The 16,711-nt window shown below is 49.0% G+C and overlaps 1 protein-coding gene across 1 annotated transcript in view; it reads left to right on the top strand.

The window, feature by feature from the left end:
- Positions 1-16,711, top strand: part of XYLT1 (xylosyltransferase 1) — a 301,015-nt gene that overhangs the window by 82,066 nt on the left and 202,238 nt on the right. The window contains exon 2 of the mRNA XM_060120268.1: positions 2,242-2,280. Within this exon, the coding sequence (XP_059976251.1) occupies positions 2,242-2,280 (39 nt within the window). The remainder of the gene's footprint in view (positions 1-2,241; positions 2,281-16,711) is intronic.

Genomic DNA, 16,711 nt, shown 5'->3' with positions numbered 1-16,711 from the left:
GAAACTGGGAGTACAGGGTCCACTCTCCCCACGTACGAGTGATACAGGGGCTGGCTGGGGGGCTTCGTGAGGGATGCTAAAATAATGAACCTCACTTGAAAAAAAGTGGTTCAGTGTAGGTTCTCCCCCGTCATAGTTGCCACTGCTTTCCCCTTGAGAAGGAGCTAGTAAGGGTTTGAAGACAGAGGCCTGCAGTATTTCTCTTAAGACTTCTCCAAGTTCCTTTATGGGCCAAGGCTGCAACGTGGGAGAGAAAATGCCCCTCAGCCTCTTCCCGAGTACGAGGACTCTTCAGTGCCAGGGTGGAATGTGAAAATTAGAGTGAGACGTTCTCTTGGCAACAGTCTTTGAGCTGCACCATTGGAGAAGTGCTGGGAATTAGAACAGGAATCGGGAGAGAGGATTCCCTCTTCTTGAAGGAAAAGTCAGTACAGACCAGAACGCAAAATGATCCTGGGGTCAGGACTCCGACACTCATCACAATTAGGTACCAAAGAGAAGAGCGAGAAATGAGTGACAGTTCACCTAGGGTAGTGGTTTAAGATGTTCCAGTTTCTCTACACTTCCTTTTTTTAAAGTTGTGGAAAGAACACTTCACATGAAATCTACCCTCTGGGCAAAATTTTCAGTGTACAGTATAGTTTGTTAACTCTAGGCTCTGTGTTGAACAGCAGCTCTCTGGAGCTTATTCATCTAGTGTGAACAAAACTTTGTGCCCGATAAATAGCACCTCCCCATTTCCCTCTCCCTCCAGCCCCTGCCAACCACCCTTCTACTCTCTGCTTCTATGAGGGTTTAGGTTCCTCATATAAGTGGAATCATGAAATCTGTACTCTCATGTTTATGGCAACCAAATTCGTAATAGCCAAAACATGGAAAGAACCTACATGTCCATTGACAAGTGAATGGATAAAATACGTTGTATGTATATGCACAGAGGAATTTTTTTTTTTTTTTTTTTTTTTTTTTTGTGGTATGCAGGCCTCTCACTGTTGTGGCCTCTCCCGTTGCAGAGCACAGGCTCTGGACACACAGGCTCAGCGGCCGTGGCTCATGGGCCCAGCCGCTCCGCAGCATGTGGGATCTTCCTGGCCCGGGGCACGAACCCGTGTCCCATGCATTGGCAGGCAGACTCTCAACCACTGCGCCACCAGGGAAGCCCAGCACAGAGGAATATTATTCAGCCTTCAAACAAGAAGGAAGTCTTGCCATTTGTGACAACATGGATGAACCTTGAGGACACTATGCTAAGTAAAATAAGCTGTTCACAGACAAACAAATAGGGTGTGATTCCTACATCTCCTTCTTGTTCACAGCAGAGGCCAGTGGGCTGGGGCTAATTTGCACGGCTTCCTCGAAGCCTGTGTTGGAAAATCTGCTCGGATAAAGCAAAGTTTCCAGTTGAGTTCGCACTGAGGGGCCGTAAAATCACACCCATTCTCTGTAAGAGGCAGCTTGAGGTTACTTTCCCAGAATCAGGAATTCAAGATGATGAAGCTCAGAGCTGACATAGTCCAGACAAAAATAGCCTTTATGTGCCGAGCTTCCTGTTTTCTTTGGAATCCACTTGCTGCAAACCATTACCTCCTCCCCAGCTGCCCCTTCCTCCTCCGTACCCACCCTGCCCCCCACCCAAGAGTTCACGTTTAATGACCCGAGACGTTACCACCAAGCATTTCCAGTCAATTGGCTTTTGTAGCGAGTGAATGAATGGGACTTTCTCTGGCCTTCTCTTGGCTGAAAGGAGTCTTCCCCAGCCCATTGGAATGTGCCACACAGACCAGGAATTAAGCTCTTCTTTTCCTCTCAGTCCTTCCCTCATTCTTTCCAAGATCAGACACAAAGTGGTGGCCTTGCCCCTAATGGGGATTTTATATGCTTTCAGGTTTATTTCTAATCCTCTTACGGACCCATCTTCTCCTTCACATCAATGATTTGAACACGCTTTGAGATACTCGGCGAGGGGCCTTTGTTTCTTATTTCTTTACGCTGACACTTCATGGTTGTGCACGATCTCCACGCGGGTGTCCCTGTATCCCCCTAATGAAAGATTACAGCCTCCTTCATCCTGTGGGTGTGGGAGGAGGTGTGGTGGGGGGAGATTGGGCCGGGCTGTCCTCCTGTCACGTGGAATGGGGGTGACAGAGGGGGGCCAGCTTCCCTGCGGGGTTGCTTGATGCCGGGGCAGTAGGTTACACTTCTCCCACCGCTCACGTGTGTTTTCTCTTTTTTTTCCCACAGGCCGCACAACCAAGCCCTGTGATCACCCTGGAGGCCCAGGTGAGTACCTTCCCGTGGTGTTTGTCACTTTCTCTGCACTGATGTCCCCGGACCAAGCTCTCCAGGGAGCGTTCATGCATCCTCTTGGCTCCAGGATTCAGAAAGGCTGGACGGACACATACGGCCATCCTCCTGCCCGGTTGGGATATGTGCGTGCACCCACATGTGTACACACACCAGCTGATTGTGCATGAGTGTGTGTGCACGCATGCATGTACCCAGGTTCTGAAAGCACCGTGGGAAGAACCAGACCTGTTTCTTTTGAGTTGTCTTCTGCCCTGTGCTTCCGCCCAGCAGTCGCGAGGAGGTGAATGCAGGGGGAGAGGGAAGGCAGAGAGGAGGCATGCAGTGGGGGATGGCTGCCCTTTCATGCCTTGGGTTTGGAGAACTTTCTCCCGAGGTAGTTAGTCGTGTGCTTGTGTCTGCTTGCGCGATGGGCCATTCTGAGAATTGTGAATCACGGTGGCATTTCTGTGCGGGGTGGGGGGCAGGTGACCAGTGGGCCTTGTAAGGAGGGAATGGCCCTTACTGTCCACTTTCTGCTTTCCGGAGAGCTAGGACAGCGGGGCAGCTGTGAGTCCAGCAGACCCAGGTAGAGCCCCAGAGCTGTGTCTTCTGGCCCTGAGGGTCACTGAACCGCTCAGCCTCTGTCTCCCCATCTGGAATATTATTACCACAGGGATAGTGCCTGCCCTGCAGGGCTGTGGTGAGGAGGAAAGGATAGGGTGTCTGTGAAGTCATCAGTATGTGCTAAGCGCTTGTGAGTGTTAGTTTGTTTTTTTTTTTAACATCTTTATTGGAGTATAATTGCTTTACAGTGGTGTGTTAGTTTCTGCTGTTTAACAAGAATGTTAGCTTTTTAAACCAGTACAACAGTGCTTTTCTGACAGGACTTGAAGGGAGTGTATCTTTGGATGGATGGTTTCCTTAGCTCTGGGGGTTGGTCAGGCAGTAAACAGAGAAGCCAGGGTGGGTGCCACCAGCGCCCCACAGCTAACGGCGTGTCAGACAGGCGAATGTAGCTGAGCTTCTCAAGGCGTCTCGGTGACTCCTGCACGCCCTGGGACCAGCTGCGCCCTACTCTTCACCCCCATCGCGGGCATCTCTGCCTCGCCTCTCCTTCCTTCATCAGAAAGGCCGGACGTTGGGAGGACAGTGGATTCTCAGGGTTTCTTTGGGCTCTTGTGGCCTCTCACTACCCACCCCCGCTCTCCCCACACACACTTACTTACGTCGGCTTCAGGGATGACCAGACAACAAAGCTGGCAGGAAAGAGCGAGTGGGGGGAACTTGGAGGGGATAAACGCCCAGTTTTTAGCCTCTGTTTGGCCATCCTCTGGTCTGGTTTTTGCCAGACTTCGGCCAGTCACCTGTCACCTCGGCCACGTTTGGCAAATGTGAATTGTACCTGTGCCAAGTCACCTAGAAACACATCCTCCCTGAAATGAACATATTTTACTTTCAGAAGTAGACTTACGCTAAGGTAATGATTCCCGATCAGGGGTATCTTTGAGCCCCAGAGTACTTGTGGCAATGTCTGAAGACATTTTTGGTTATCTCACCTTGGCGGGCTGGGAGGGAGGGGGCTTTACTACTGGCTTCTAATAGGTAGAGACCAGAGAGGCTGCTGAATATGCTACAAGGCACAGGATGCCCCCACAGGAAGAATTACCATGCCTGAGATGGCAGAAGGGCCAGGGTTGAGAAATGCTATCTCAAGGAATAATATTGGTGAAATCACAAGTTTGATGTGCCAGTTACATTGTGTTGCAAAACATTAAATGTTAAATTAATACAGTTGAAAAGCTCCTTTGAGTGCCCTCTAAAATCACTGCAATGTTCTCTCAGAAGTATGTGTGCCATACTTTGGGAAACGTGTCTCTCCCCATGTATTTTGAGAGAACGTCCAGGGTGGGTTTTTGAAATGCTGGCCCTTCTCTTCTTGATCAGTCTTTCCCCAGAAGGAAAAGTTACTAGACTCAGGGAGACCCTGGGTACATAGTCTGCACCCAGAATTCTGGAAGCCGAATCTGAGGTGGAGTGGCTGCAGCTTGGATGGTTCTGGATGGTTCTGTCCTTGGCCCTGCTGCATCTTTCGCCCCACCAGCCCTTCAAAAGCTCCATGGGAAAGAACAGTCACATGCCCTGGCTCTGGGCTGTGACAGCTCACCCCTACCTACACAGTGACCTCTCCCCGAGTCACATCCATCGGCCTGAGAGACCGGAGCCCTGGTCCGCATGCAGCCAGCTGTGGCACGTGGCCGGCTTTCTGCCCTGGTGCCACAGCACTGGGGAGATGACTCAATATGTCTCCAAACAACACTCCGTCAGTCTCACCTGGAGCTCGGTCTTTGGGGAGCTGTAGGATGCTGTTGTCTTTCCCCGAGTTCTGGTTTCCCATGTTAAAGGGACGTTGGAACCCAACCAAAGTGCAGATGTTTTTTTTTGTTGTTGTAACTGTTGGCACAAGCCCGTGGCCAGATCTGACTTTGTGCTGGGCCTCAGCCCATCATGGGACTCAGGATGGGATCCTCTTTAGCTGCCTGCAGGCAGGTCAGATGAGAGGGGCAGGGAAAGGTTCTCTGGCAGGACATGGCACCCCAAATATTACCCGTATGGCACAAGCAAGGTGGTAGATGTGGCCAAGCTTGGAAGAGCCAGCCAGGCAGAGGTGAGTGGTAGATGTGCTCTGAGCCCTGGGTCAGTTCCCACTTCCTCCCCCTGTGCCCTTTGCTCCCAAGAAAGCCATCACCTGCTCCATCCTGGAGCACAGGTGCCACAGGTGGGCCTGAATTTGAGACTTCACTGTGAGCCATGTCTGTACATCATGCTTCAGTGGCGAGCTTGCCCAGGGCCCAGTCTGCATAGGGACATTGGGCCAGCCAGGGACCCTTCCCTCCACGCATTCCCTCTCTCCCTAGGACTCACTGCATCAGCCCCCGCCCAGTGCTTAGTGCCTCTGTCCCCGGGCAGCTGTTCTGAGTTGGGGGGGTTGGATTGCTTGGCTGCTGAGGCCTCCTCTAATGCTCTGCCACTGGCACAGCAAAGCTTTGCATCTGTTGGCATCAGCAGGACTCTCTCTGCTTAACAGCCAGATTAATAGGATGAGGAAGTCGAGTAAGGTTTAAATCCCTGGTGTCAGCTTTCCCTCAGCAGGTTGCCCCTGGGGGGTACCGAGGACTCCCTGAGTTGCAGTGGTGAATACTTTTCTGGTCTCCAGATGGCGGTTACCTGGGAACCAAGTGACCTAGAGATGAAAAAAAAAAAGTGTCTGAAAGGAATTTGAATTTGGTTAGCAGCATCGTCAATCATCCCCAGTCTTACTGATATTTACCACTTGCCAAGAACTGGCTTCTCCCACTGAATCCTCAAATGTCGTTATTACATAGGTCTTTTCATGATACCCAATTTCCAGATGAGGACCCTAAGGGTCAGAGAGGTTAAGTAACTTGACCAAGGTCACACAGGACCTAACATTGGTGAGTGTCTGACTTGGGGCCATATGACATCAGAATCTATCTTCTTAACCTCTCTCCTATTTTTCCAGAAAAAAAAAAAGTTGCCTAGAAAGATTTGCTGATGCTCAGAAAAGCTGGAGGGACGAGCTTGACGAATGCACCCCAAGTTCAATATAGATAAATAGATAGACGGATGGATAGTGCTTTGTACTAGTATCCACAGATGTACTTAGATAAGTAGGTAGAGGAGTGATAGATAGATGATAGATGGGTGGATATATAAATAAATAGATAATAATGCTTTACATGATGAGTGATTCTTTGACCGATAGTTTTGCCACAAGGCTGGTAGGTAAAAGGGTTTAAGCAATGGACCCAATCGAAAATTTATTTTTAAAAGAACAAAAATGAAACGTCTCCCTGTGCATCAGTAGTGTTTTGGTAAATATGAATGCTCATTATTTGATCCTCTCTTTCTCGTTGATCCCCACGATGGTTTGGTTTATCATTTCTGACTTCGCTCCAGTTGGCAAGACCTCTCGTTATTCAATTTTAGCTTCTCTGTCTCCCTTCCTGCCACCCCTTCCCCCAGCACCTTCACTGTCAGGTAGTTCATGGCCTTTGCGCCAACAGTGAGGTCCCCTGGGAGTTGTAATACAGGAACTCTTCAGTGAAGATTTGTCAGTCTGGGTCTGCTGTACTTGGAGGGGAGCAAACCTTCCTTTACGCTGAGATTCCTCTCAGGACCTGAAGATCAGGGCCATCAGGAGAAAAACTCCTGACTGCTCAGCTTTCAACAACCAACCAGGTACTTGAATTTCTTTGATCAACCAGCTGGGGGTATAAGGGGAGAGAGTTACATTCACATTATTTAAAGATGACGCTGGGGTCACTGAAGATTGTGAACAAAACTCACGAAGAAAACGAGTAGTGGGTGGAAGGAAATCAGTCCGTGAGAAATTCATCCAGTTGGCTATTTAATAAATAGTTTGGGGTCCAGGAAGAGGCCAGGCCTTGATGCTAAATGTACAGCAGTGAACAAGACAGAAGGTACCTTGCCCATGGAGCCCCCATTCTGTTTGGGGGAGTCAGACAGTGAATTTAAGAGCAAATAAATATGCCCATGGTTTCAGGGAGTAATGAGTGAACGAAAAGAAGACCAGCGTGTCTGTCAGTGGGAGTGGCCCGGCACCACAAGGGGGAGAGTGTTCAGGGAAGTCTCTGGAGGTGAGTTTTAAGCTCAGGAGGTGACAACTGAGCTGAGAGCTTACAGTAGAAAGAGTTAACCAGGCAAAGAGATGGCAGTAATTGTGTTCTGAGAGTTTTGCATATTATGTCTGGGTTCCTGTAAAAATAATGCCAGTTCTCCTTAGAATCAATTAAAAGGTTTAGCTCCTTGGAGCTCCTTCAATGCCTTGGTGTCATTGGAACGTCAGGATGAATAAGGAATTACCTTATCAGACAAGGGTGAAGGGCAAGGACTGAGGGGGTGGGACAGAGGAAAAGGGGCTTAAATTTGGGGCATCCAGTCAAACTAACACCCGCGGCGAGCATTTTGACAGGGAACTTCTGACCCGAGCAGTGTTGTGCTGTGATAATGGGGCTTATGTGAGAAATCAGCTAATAGTCATCATTAGCTAATTAGCTGGCTCCCTTTCAGCTGAACTGAAGCCTGAGTCTAAACCAGTGGTTCTCAACTTGGGGCAAATTTACTACCTTCACACCTGGGGACATTTGGTGACGTCTGGAGACATTTTTGATTGTTACAGCTTGGGGGCTGGCGAGTGCTACTGGCATCTAGTGGGTAGAGGCTAGGGATGCTGCTAAACACCCTACCACGCGTGCAAGAAGGAATTATCTGGCCCCAAATGTCAATAGTGCCAAGGTTAAGAAGTGGTGGTGTAACCTCATGTGCTACCTGGACAGCTTATTTTACAAAGACAGTCCCAGCCACATAATTGTGACCGTGTAGAAGGGCGAAACTTGTTCCTTCCCACCTCCGCCTCCAGGCTCTTGGCCGTGATACCTCCATCCCCCAAAGCCTCTAGGTCTGAGTTGCCAGGGAGTGACTGCACGCAGGGTCATGACTCATGATGCGTATGAGCATGTGTACAGTGTGTGGAAAAGGGGAAAAAACCTCTTAGAGATAGTTTTCTGAGAGATGCTAGGGCCCAACAGCATTTGGAGAAAAATGGCACATATATACAATGGAATATTACTCAGCCATAAAAAGAAACGAAACTGAGCTGTTTGTAATGAGGTGGATAGACCTAGAGTCTGTCATACAGAGTGAAGTAAGTCAGAAAGAGAAAGACAAATACCGTATGCTAACACATATATATGGAATTTAAGAAGAAAAAAAATGTCATGAAGAACCTAGGGGTAAAACAGGAATAAAGACACAGACCTACTAGAGAATGGACTTGAGGATATGGGGAGGGGGAAGGGTAAGCTGTGACAAAGCGAGAGAGAGGTATGGACATATATACACTACCAAACGTAAGGTAGATAGCTTGTGGGAAGCAGCTGCCAGCACAGGGAGATCAGCTCGGTGCTTTGTGACTGCCTGGAGGGGTGGGATAGGGAGGGTGGGAGGGAGGGAGACCCAAGAGGGAAGGGATATGGGAACAGATGTATATGTATAACTGATTCACTTTGTTATAAAGCAGAAACTAATAAAAAAAATTAAAAAGCCCATCTACGTGGCTGAGTTCAGAGAGGGTTGGGCTAACGTTTCTGGACCAACAGAGTAGGACTTGTGAAAACCTCAGCTTCAAGGCGCAGTTCCTCTTTCAGAGGCGACCACAGCCTCTTCTGTGCAAACTTCTTTCTCCAGAAGCTCTTCCCCACTCCCGGGATTAAAGCAATTGCTGTCTCCTCGCCTCGCTTCCAGCTCTGGGCTTCGATTAACCTTTTCCTCCTTGGAGAGCGGTTTGGGGAGTGATCAGGGAACTTCTGAATGGCTCTTACCTGAGTCTCCAGCCCATTAATTCTTACAGTGCCCGGCATCTGTTGAGAGGACGTTGAGACCAAATTGCTTCTCATCCCATCTGCTTTCCTCCCCCCAGCCTCTTTGGGGGAGCAAAACCTCTCCAGAGTGGACAAGGCTGATTTTGGGACAAGCCAAATCCCTCCACCACGGTCTTTTCCTCTGGCTCTGATTTGCTGGGTCTTTAATGAGACCTGGTGGGAGAGGTGGGGCAGGGAGGAGGTGACCAGCTGGACCACTGCCCGGGCCAGGACTTGGCTTGCTAGGCAAGGAGGCTGGACCTGGCGGTAGAAACGTTCTCGGGGAGGATTTGCGTTCCTATGGCCATGGTGCGTCTCTAGTCTGTATGACTCAGGGCAAACGAAGTGATGCAACGTTCCATAAATAGCCGGCAAGTTCCCCAAAGTGTAGCCACATGCGCTGTTACGAAAAATAGATCGTGTTGAGGTCATTATTCCTCTGTTCTCCGTGGGAGATGACTTCTCCCAAGACATTGAAGGTTTGAGTTTAACTGTTGACTGAGAACACTTCAAACTATTGCTCTTGTCAGTAATGACCAATATACATTGACTATAAGTTTACTATGAGCCGAAAACTGCACATTGTATGTGTATTTGTAAACTTAATGCTTTTAGCCAATATCCACTAAGCACTGGTAACGTGGGCTGGGCGCTCTTCTAAGTAAGCGCTTTACATGGATTCACTCAACTCAGATTTCACAGCTGCCCTAGATGGGAGGTATTAAATCACCCCTGTTTTACAGATGAGAAACTGAGGCATAACAAGATTAAGCTGCTTGTCCAACAGGTAACAAGTGGAGCAGCCGGGATTTGAACCTGGCAGTCTAGCAGGTACAGATCTTAGCCCCATTTTACAGAAAAGCTGACTGAGGCCCAGAGAGACCGAGTTTCCTATAAAAGTTTTACAGTCAGTAAGTGGTTGAGGCTGGATTAGAGCCAGGTTACAAATGAAGCACCGTCTCCTTCGCTGCTATGTTGCTGAGACATAGATTAAATATAGACAGAGAATAGATACAGATGATAGGTAGGTATAAGAGGTAGATATGTAGACGTAGTTATAGATCTGTAACTTAATTACATAATGTGTATGTGATATACAGCGTATACAGTCAGCCCTCTGAATTCCCCATCCACAGAGTCAACCAACCATGGATCAAAAATATCTGGAAAAAAATTCCAGAAAGTTCTAAAAAGCAAAACTCGAATTTGCCATTTGCTGGCAGCTATTCATTTAGCATTTACATTGTATTAGGTGTTATAAGTGATCTAAAGATGATTTAAGGTATACAGAAGGATGTGTGTAGGTTATATGCAAATACTATGCCGTTTTATATAAGGGACTTGAGCATCTATGGATTTTGGTCTGTATGGGGGTCCTGGTACCAATCTGCCTGGAAATACTGAGAGATGACTGTATATACATAATACATATATACATTATGATATCCATTATACATTAGATTTCATATATTATACACTATACATTAGAAAATATAATTCTATATCTATCAATATATCTAATTTATATCTCTATATCTGAACCTATATCTATCTAATCTATATCTATATCTAACATATATATGTATTATAGTGCATATACTATAATGCATGTATGTGTAATGTATACAAATAACATATATATGCTACATATAGATTAGATAGATATAGAGATTAGGAATAGAGAGATAGATTAGATATAGAACATATACAGATACGAAGTAGCAATAAATGTAGATATAGACATAGTTAAGATTTAGATATAGATATAGCTACAGATATAGTTATATGTATAGTTACAGATATAAGTAGAGTTAGAGACAGAGGTAGAGATCAATCCCTTGGCCATCCCCAGCAGACGGGTTTGGAATTATCTGTCCGTACGGAGTGAATTCCAGGTGCGGAGCCGAGGTTCCATGCAGCGGGAGGGTCCCCTTGCAGAGAGCAAGCAGAGTGGTCTCACAGTGAGAAGGAGACACTCACGTTTCCCTTCCAGCAGATGCACCTTCTTGAAGAGCACCCGCCCACACAACTTCCAGCACTGAGGGGAAGCCCACAGTGCCACCAGCTGAGCAACATGGCATTGTCGCCAGATTTGCATCGAATTACAAGCTGGAGTCTCGGTGAGCAGGCGTTGCTTCTGTTTGGCATCCATAGCACATGGACCAGGATCTTTGAGGCTTAGTCTGTCTGCTCCGTGAGGTTTTCAGGCAGGGCGGTGTGAACCCAGGAGCTTAAAAAGAGAAGTTTCCAGGCCTAGAATGTTCAGGCTGGGTTTGAACGTCTAGTTGTCGAGATAATTCAGTCAAGAAAATCGCTTTCACATAAAATAGCAGCACGACGGAGGTCCAGGTGGAGGAGGGACATCAAAATCAATACCCAGAGCCCAGACTTGGAGGATTTAGGAACCAGAGAGGATCTGGATGCTGCTTCTGCAACATCGCCTGCATGTTTGCTCCACACCTAGGACTTTTTTGGTTTTTTTGCGGTACGCGGGCCTCTCACTGTTGTGGCCTTTCCCGTTGCGGAGCACAGGCTCCGGACGCGCAGGCTCAGCGGCCATGGCTCACGAGCCCAGCCGCCCCGCAGCATGTGGGATCTTCCCAGACCGGGGCACGAACCTGTGTCCCCTGCATCAGCAGGCGGACTCTCAACCACTGCGCCACCAGGGAAGCCCTGCTAAGTGCTTTTTAAGTATCATCTCATCTAATCGTGATGGCAGCTCCTGGGGAAGGGGCTCACATTCCCCTCCTTTGCAGGTAAAGACACTGAGACATTGACAGGTTAAGTACTTGGTTCAAGGCCACAGCCCTCCTGAATGGCAGAGGGAGGACCGAAGCCAGACCTCCGTCTCCTGCAGCGTTTGCTGTGCCCCCTGCCCCTCAGGGCTCACCTTTGTGCTTTATATGTGGAAAAACCCAGAGTGGCTCCACAGCTTTCATGGTCACCCAGCATGTTAGTGGCAGACCTGGATTCAGGTGACACTTCACCATTGCCAGTCAGATAAGCCACACGTGGTTCCTGGCCACGGGAAGTTCAGCCTCCGTGGGGAAGGTCAACAGCCCCACGTCTGCCTCACGCACCCTCTTGCTGATGCCACCTCGGATGTTAGGTCTCAGCTGAGATGAAGCGTGTTGGCTGTATTCTGTCCCCACCCTCCTCAGATCCACTCTCCCCCCATCCTCCCTTTCCTCGGCCCCCAGAGGCTGACCTTGATGGATTTCATCAGCATGGACTTCTCATTGCTTCGGTCCAGGGGAAGCGCTGGCAGGAGATGGGAGGAGGTGGGGACAGGGGGATGGGGTCATTTTCTGTGGGTTGGCTGAGTCGCCTGGGAGGGCCACAGCTCCTGTAGAGCTACCCTGTCCCACAGCTACAACTGCTCTCTCCAGGACCTGATCACTCGGATCAGGTGGTGACAGCTCCCCGCTGTGGCCGGAGCTGCTTTGTCAGTTTCCCTTAGAAAGTGTCTCTTGGTAAAGTGTCCTCAGCTTCCCCTAGGAGAGTGGCCTCTGTTTCCTCGGGGCCTGGACACGGAGCCTCCAGCCCCTTCCTCCCATAGCACTGCCAGTGGGATTTCCCAGGGTGAATCACTGTCGTTTCCTGTCCTGTTGTGATAAAGTGGGGGGTCTTCAAACCAAGGGAAGGTCCCAGAGTGGATGGGAGGGAGCAGTGATTCTTTTGAAACTGAATGCCCAATTGTGGGTGTCTGAGCATTTTTCTGGGCAGAGGATCAGAGCTGTCATTCTATTTGTGACAACCTCCCCCCAGAACCAAATCGAGAAGCAAACATTCTCAATACCACTGTGCTAAGTAAAGCACGAGAGGACCCACATGCGTGAGAAAGATGCCCCAGGCAGGGGCCAGTTTGCTCTGAGTCTTGTCACTCACACCCTTCTGTCTGTCTTGGCTCTGAGGCAGTGAAGGACTCCTTCACCCGGGAGGGACCAAGGTCTAGGCTGACAAGGCGGGGAGGGCAGGACTTCAGCTCCTCCCTGAAACCCCAGAACAGACAGAAAGACAGAGAAAACAGGCTATTTCTGCCAGCAGGGAAGGCCTTTGCAAACTCTCCTTTTCTCATTCTCCGTCACACCTCCAGGAAATATAACTGTCTTAGCATTTGAATCTAATTTCTCAAAAGTGCCACCACCTTGCCTCTGCCTCTGAGAGGCCCTGGGAGGGCCAGCACATGGCCATTTCTCCAGTCCAAGTGGTTCTGGCTGGGGAACTGGGCTGTCCTCTCCCAGCAGGTTGGAGAGGTGGGGTCCCAGCTCCAACCTCAATGCAACCCTCCCTGCTGGGTTCAAGTGCCTTTCTGAAAAGGAACATCTTATTAATAATAGTAATCCCTTCTGATTTTCTTCTGGGAACTATAGCTCTTATTTTTCCACTGAAAGGAAGGGGACTGGATGGAAAACTCCAGTTAGCTGTGGTGCAGGTACCAGATGGGTGGGGCTGAGGACAGTGGGACAGTTTTATTGTCTTGAGAAGGAAGAGCCCAGCCAGCTCAATGCTAGAAGAAAGAAACTCCAGCTATACTAGGGGCCTAAAGCGACTTCTTTGCCACAAGCTCCCTGCCCCAGTTATAACCGGCCCTGGTTATGGGGTGGCAGGAGGTAACTTTCTCATGACATCATCCTAGACCCAGAGTCATACACAGGCCTCCTGGTGGCATCTCCAACTGGCCCACGGGGTTTTGGGGGGCAGGGAGGGGGTTTGAAAGATTTTTGAAAAATTGGAAGGTAAAACTACATTGAGCCTTTAGATGTCAGCTAGTGGCAAGGACCAGCTGCCCCCTTTGGATGGAGCCCAGGGTCCTGGGTTCGAATCCTGACCTCTTCACTTACTGAATGTGTCACCTTTGAGAAGGTATTCAGCCTCCTGAGACTCAGTTTCCCCACTAGTCAAAGCAACCACGTCACCTACCTCCTTGGACTCTTTAGAGGCTGGGGTGATGATGCCCCCTTGTCACTTGTAAACACTAACCCCACCCCGCTTTCTCTCTTGTGTCAGGAGCAGACCCCAGAAGCAAGGGCTCTTCAGTCTCTTTGCATTGTCTCCCCATGCAGGAATTTGCTTTGTCCTTTTTCTGGAACATTCTTCCTTCTCTATTCGGATGGCTGCTTCCCTCTTTGCAGAGAGGGAAGTAGCATTAGTTAAATTACCGGTATGTTTTTGGCAGCTGAGCCAGGTGCTTGCGTCCTGTGAGTGGGCTGGGACATTTGTCTTCACGCGGGACAGGGTAGGCTGTGTTGTCACCACACAAGCAAAGCCCAGGTCTGCCTGGACTCCGGGTGGTCAGCAGAGTGGCAGAGGCAGGCACGGTTCTTCTAATGAAAAAACATCTTCGGGAGGGGAGGAGAGGGGAGATGATGAGGGGAGATGAGGCTCTCCCACTAGCCTGGGCAGTGGAACTGCCCCTGGTTAAGAGCCCCACACAGCTTCCTTAGACGGCCGGACGCCGAGCATCTCAGTAGCCCCCAGGCGGAGTGTGGGCCGGGTCTCATCAATTCTTCTGCCTCCCGTCTGCCCATTACTTCAGGGTCTCCCTTCCCCAGGGCAGCCTCGTCGTTCACCCTGCTCATCCACCAAGCTTGCTCAGCCGAGGCACTCCTGCCATTTTGGACATCATTGTGGGTGCTGTCCTGTGCAGCGTACCTGGGCTCTACCCACTACGTGCCAGTGACACCCCCTCCCCAGTTGCAACAACCCAAAATATCTCCAGACACAGCCCGATGTCCCCTAGGGGCAAAGTTGACCCCAACTGAGAACCACTGGCCTGAGTGTGGTTTGCAGGGACCGTGTCATGAAACGGTGCTGGGGAGGGTTAGGTGAAGTCCACGGGTTGGATTCCTCCTATAAATGGCATTGGATTTGACGTCTTTGCTCTCAAGTGACTTTATATGGGTGGGGCGAGAGGGAGAGTTTAAACAAACCAGCACATGCCAAGCCTTTCGTTGCTGGCGAGACGAGATACAAAGGAAAACTCGAATGTTCCAGCAAACTCTGAGGCACGGAAAGGTGAAGGGCCCAGTGTGCTCCTGGGGGCTGGAGACCCTAACCCAAGCCCTGAACGCTGGCCGAGTCGCTTTTAGGCCGGGTGCCTGGTGGAGCGAGGGCCAAGTTCCAGTCAGGGCTCCTGAAGCCTGCAAGCGTGGGGTTGGCAGATTTGCTGTGGTTTGGCGCTCTCAGGAGGGTGTGGGCTTGCCTGACACCCGGAAATAGTCTGTGGCTTTGGGACTGACTGTAACGTGTTCAAACCGGCTGGTTTTACTCCCCAGTTACTAACTCTAACTGTACCGCATTCATACGCTGCTCTTTACTCCCTGGACTCCATGAAAGGGTCCTATGTGCAGAGCATCAGCTTAGAACAACCAGGCCGCTGTGTGCCATGCCGGAGGTTACTTGTTTACGTGTTAGTTTGTCCTTGAGCGTTTCTCCACCCTGTTCTCTATGGCTAGAAACATGTTTGTTTTTAATTTTTATTCATTTGTTTATTTTTAGGTTTTCCTTTTGGGACTTAAGATCTTTTTCTTGATTTGTTTTTCATCATTGCTATGATCAGTAGTATATTGTATTCTCTGGCTAGTATTATATTATTGATTAGTTCATTCATTGAATATTTATTGAGTGCCTACTCTGTGCCAGACACTGTTTTAGGGGCTGGAGATACAGCAGCGAACAAGACAGGAGTCCCTGCTCTCTCACGCCCTCATTCTAGATGGATGGTAAACAAGAGATGTGTGTTTCAGTGTTATGTCAAATGGTGACAAGTGCTAAGGAGGAAAGTGAGGCAGGGGAGGGGTGGGCCAGGCCAGGTCAGTCGAGGAGGGATTGCCCTTTGACTGTGGTGGGGCTGGGGAGGGCCGCCTGGAAATGAGGCAGCGTTTGAGCAGAGTCCTAAAGAGTATGGGTGGGCGAGGAACAGAGAGCCGCCAGTGCAAAGGCCCTGAGGTAGGTTTTGCTTGGCGTGGCTTTTGCACCATAGAAGCCAGTGTGTCTAAAGCAAGAGTGAGCAAGGGAAAGAGGGGTGGAGGTGGGGCCAGAGCGTTAGGATCTTATTGAACCTAGAAAGGACTTTGCTTACACTCCATGCTGGGAAGCCTCTGGAGGAATTTGAGCAGAGGAGTGACATGACCTGACTTTTGAAAATGGGATTGGTTGCTGCCCTGGTGAAAATGCACGGTTGTTAGTCAAGGGCAGGCACAGGAAGACGGGCGAGGGAGGAGGTTTTGCAATATCCAGGGAAATGCAATGGTGGTTGGGACCAGCGTGTTCACAGTGGAGGCTGAGAGAAGTGGTTTGATTCTGGACACTTCTGAGAATAGAGCCAACTGGACTGACTGTGGGTTGAACGCATATAAAGCAATACAGGCACACAATAACAAATAAATAAAATCAAATAATACAGAAGAGTATTAAGTGAAAGGTAAATCTTATACCCCTTTTTCCAGTTTTCAGAGGTAACCACTATTAACAGTTTTCTTATTTCTCCTTCCAGGTTTTTCCTTTGCATATTAATGTGGGGGGGTGGGGAAGGGTACATAGGCAGGGATTTTGTTTCCTTGAAACTGAATCTGAAGAAACATATTTTATAATAACTTGCCGTTCCTCTCTCTGTATCTTAGACATCAACTTATATCAGCACCCATCACTCTTCTTCATTGTTTTTAACTGCCTTCCATTTTCTCCAAGTATTCCCAGCACCCAGCATGGTGTCTGGTATGTAGTAACTGTTCAATAAATATTAATCGAATGAATTAAATATCCCATCATCTATTTAACTGATTTCTTCTTGGTGGACATTTAGATTGTTTCTCTCTCTCTTTTTTTTCCTGTCTTAATGCTGACATTCTTATACACATACCTTTTCACAATTGAGCGTGTACGTCTGTAGGGAGAATGCCTAGATCTGGGACGGCTGGCTCAAAGGGTATGTGTGTTTTAGGTTTTGGCAGGCATAGTGG

Source organism: Mesoplodon densirostris, chromosome 16, assembly GCF_025265405.1.
Source record: "Mesoplodon densirostris isolate mMesDen1 chromosome 16, mMesDen1 primary haplotype, whole genome shotgun sequence".
Classification (NCBI taxonomy): domain Eukaryota; kingdom Metazoa; phylum Chordata; class Mammalia; order Artiodactyla; family Ziphiidae; genus Mesoplodon; species Mesoplodon densirostris.
This window is presented reverse-complemented; position numbering and strand designations above follow the sequence as displayed.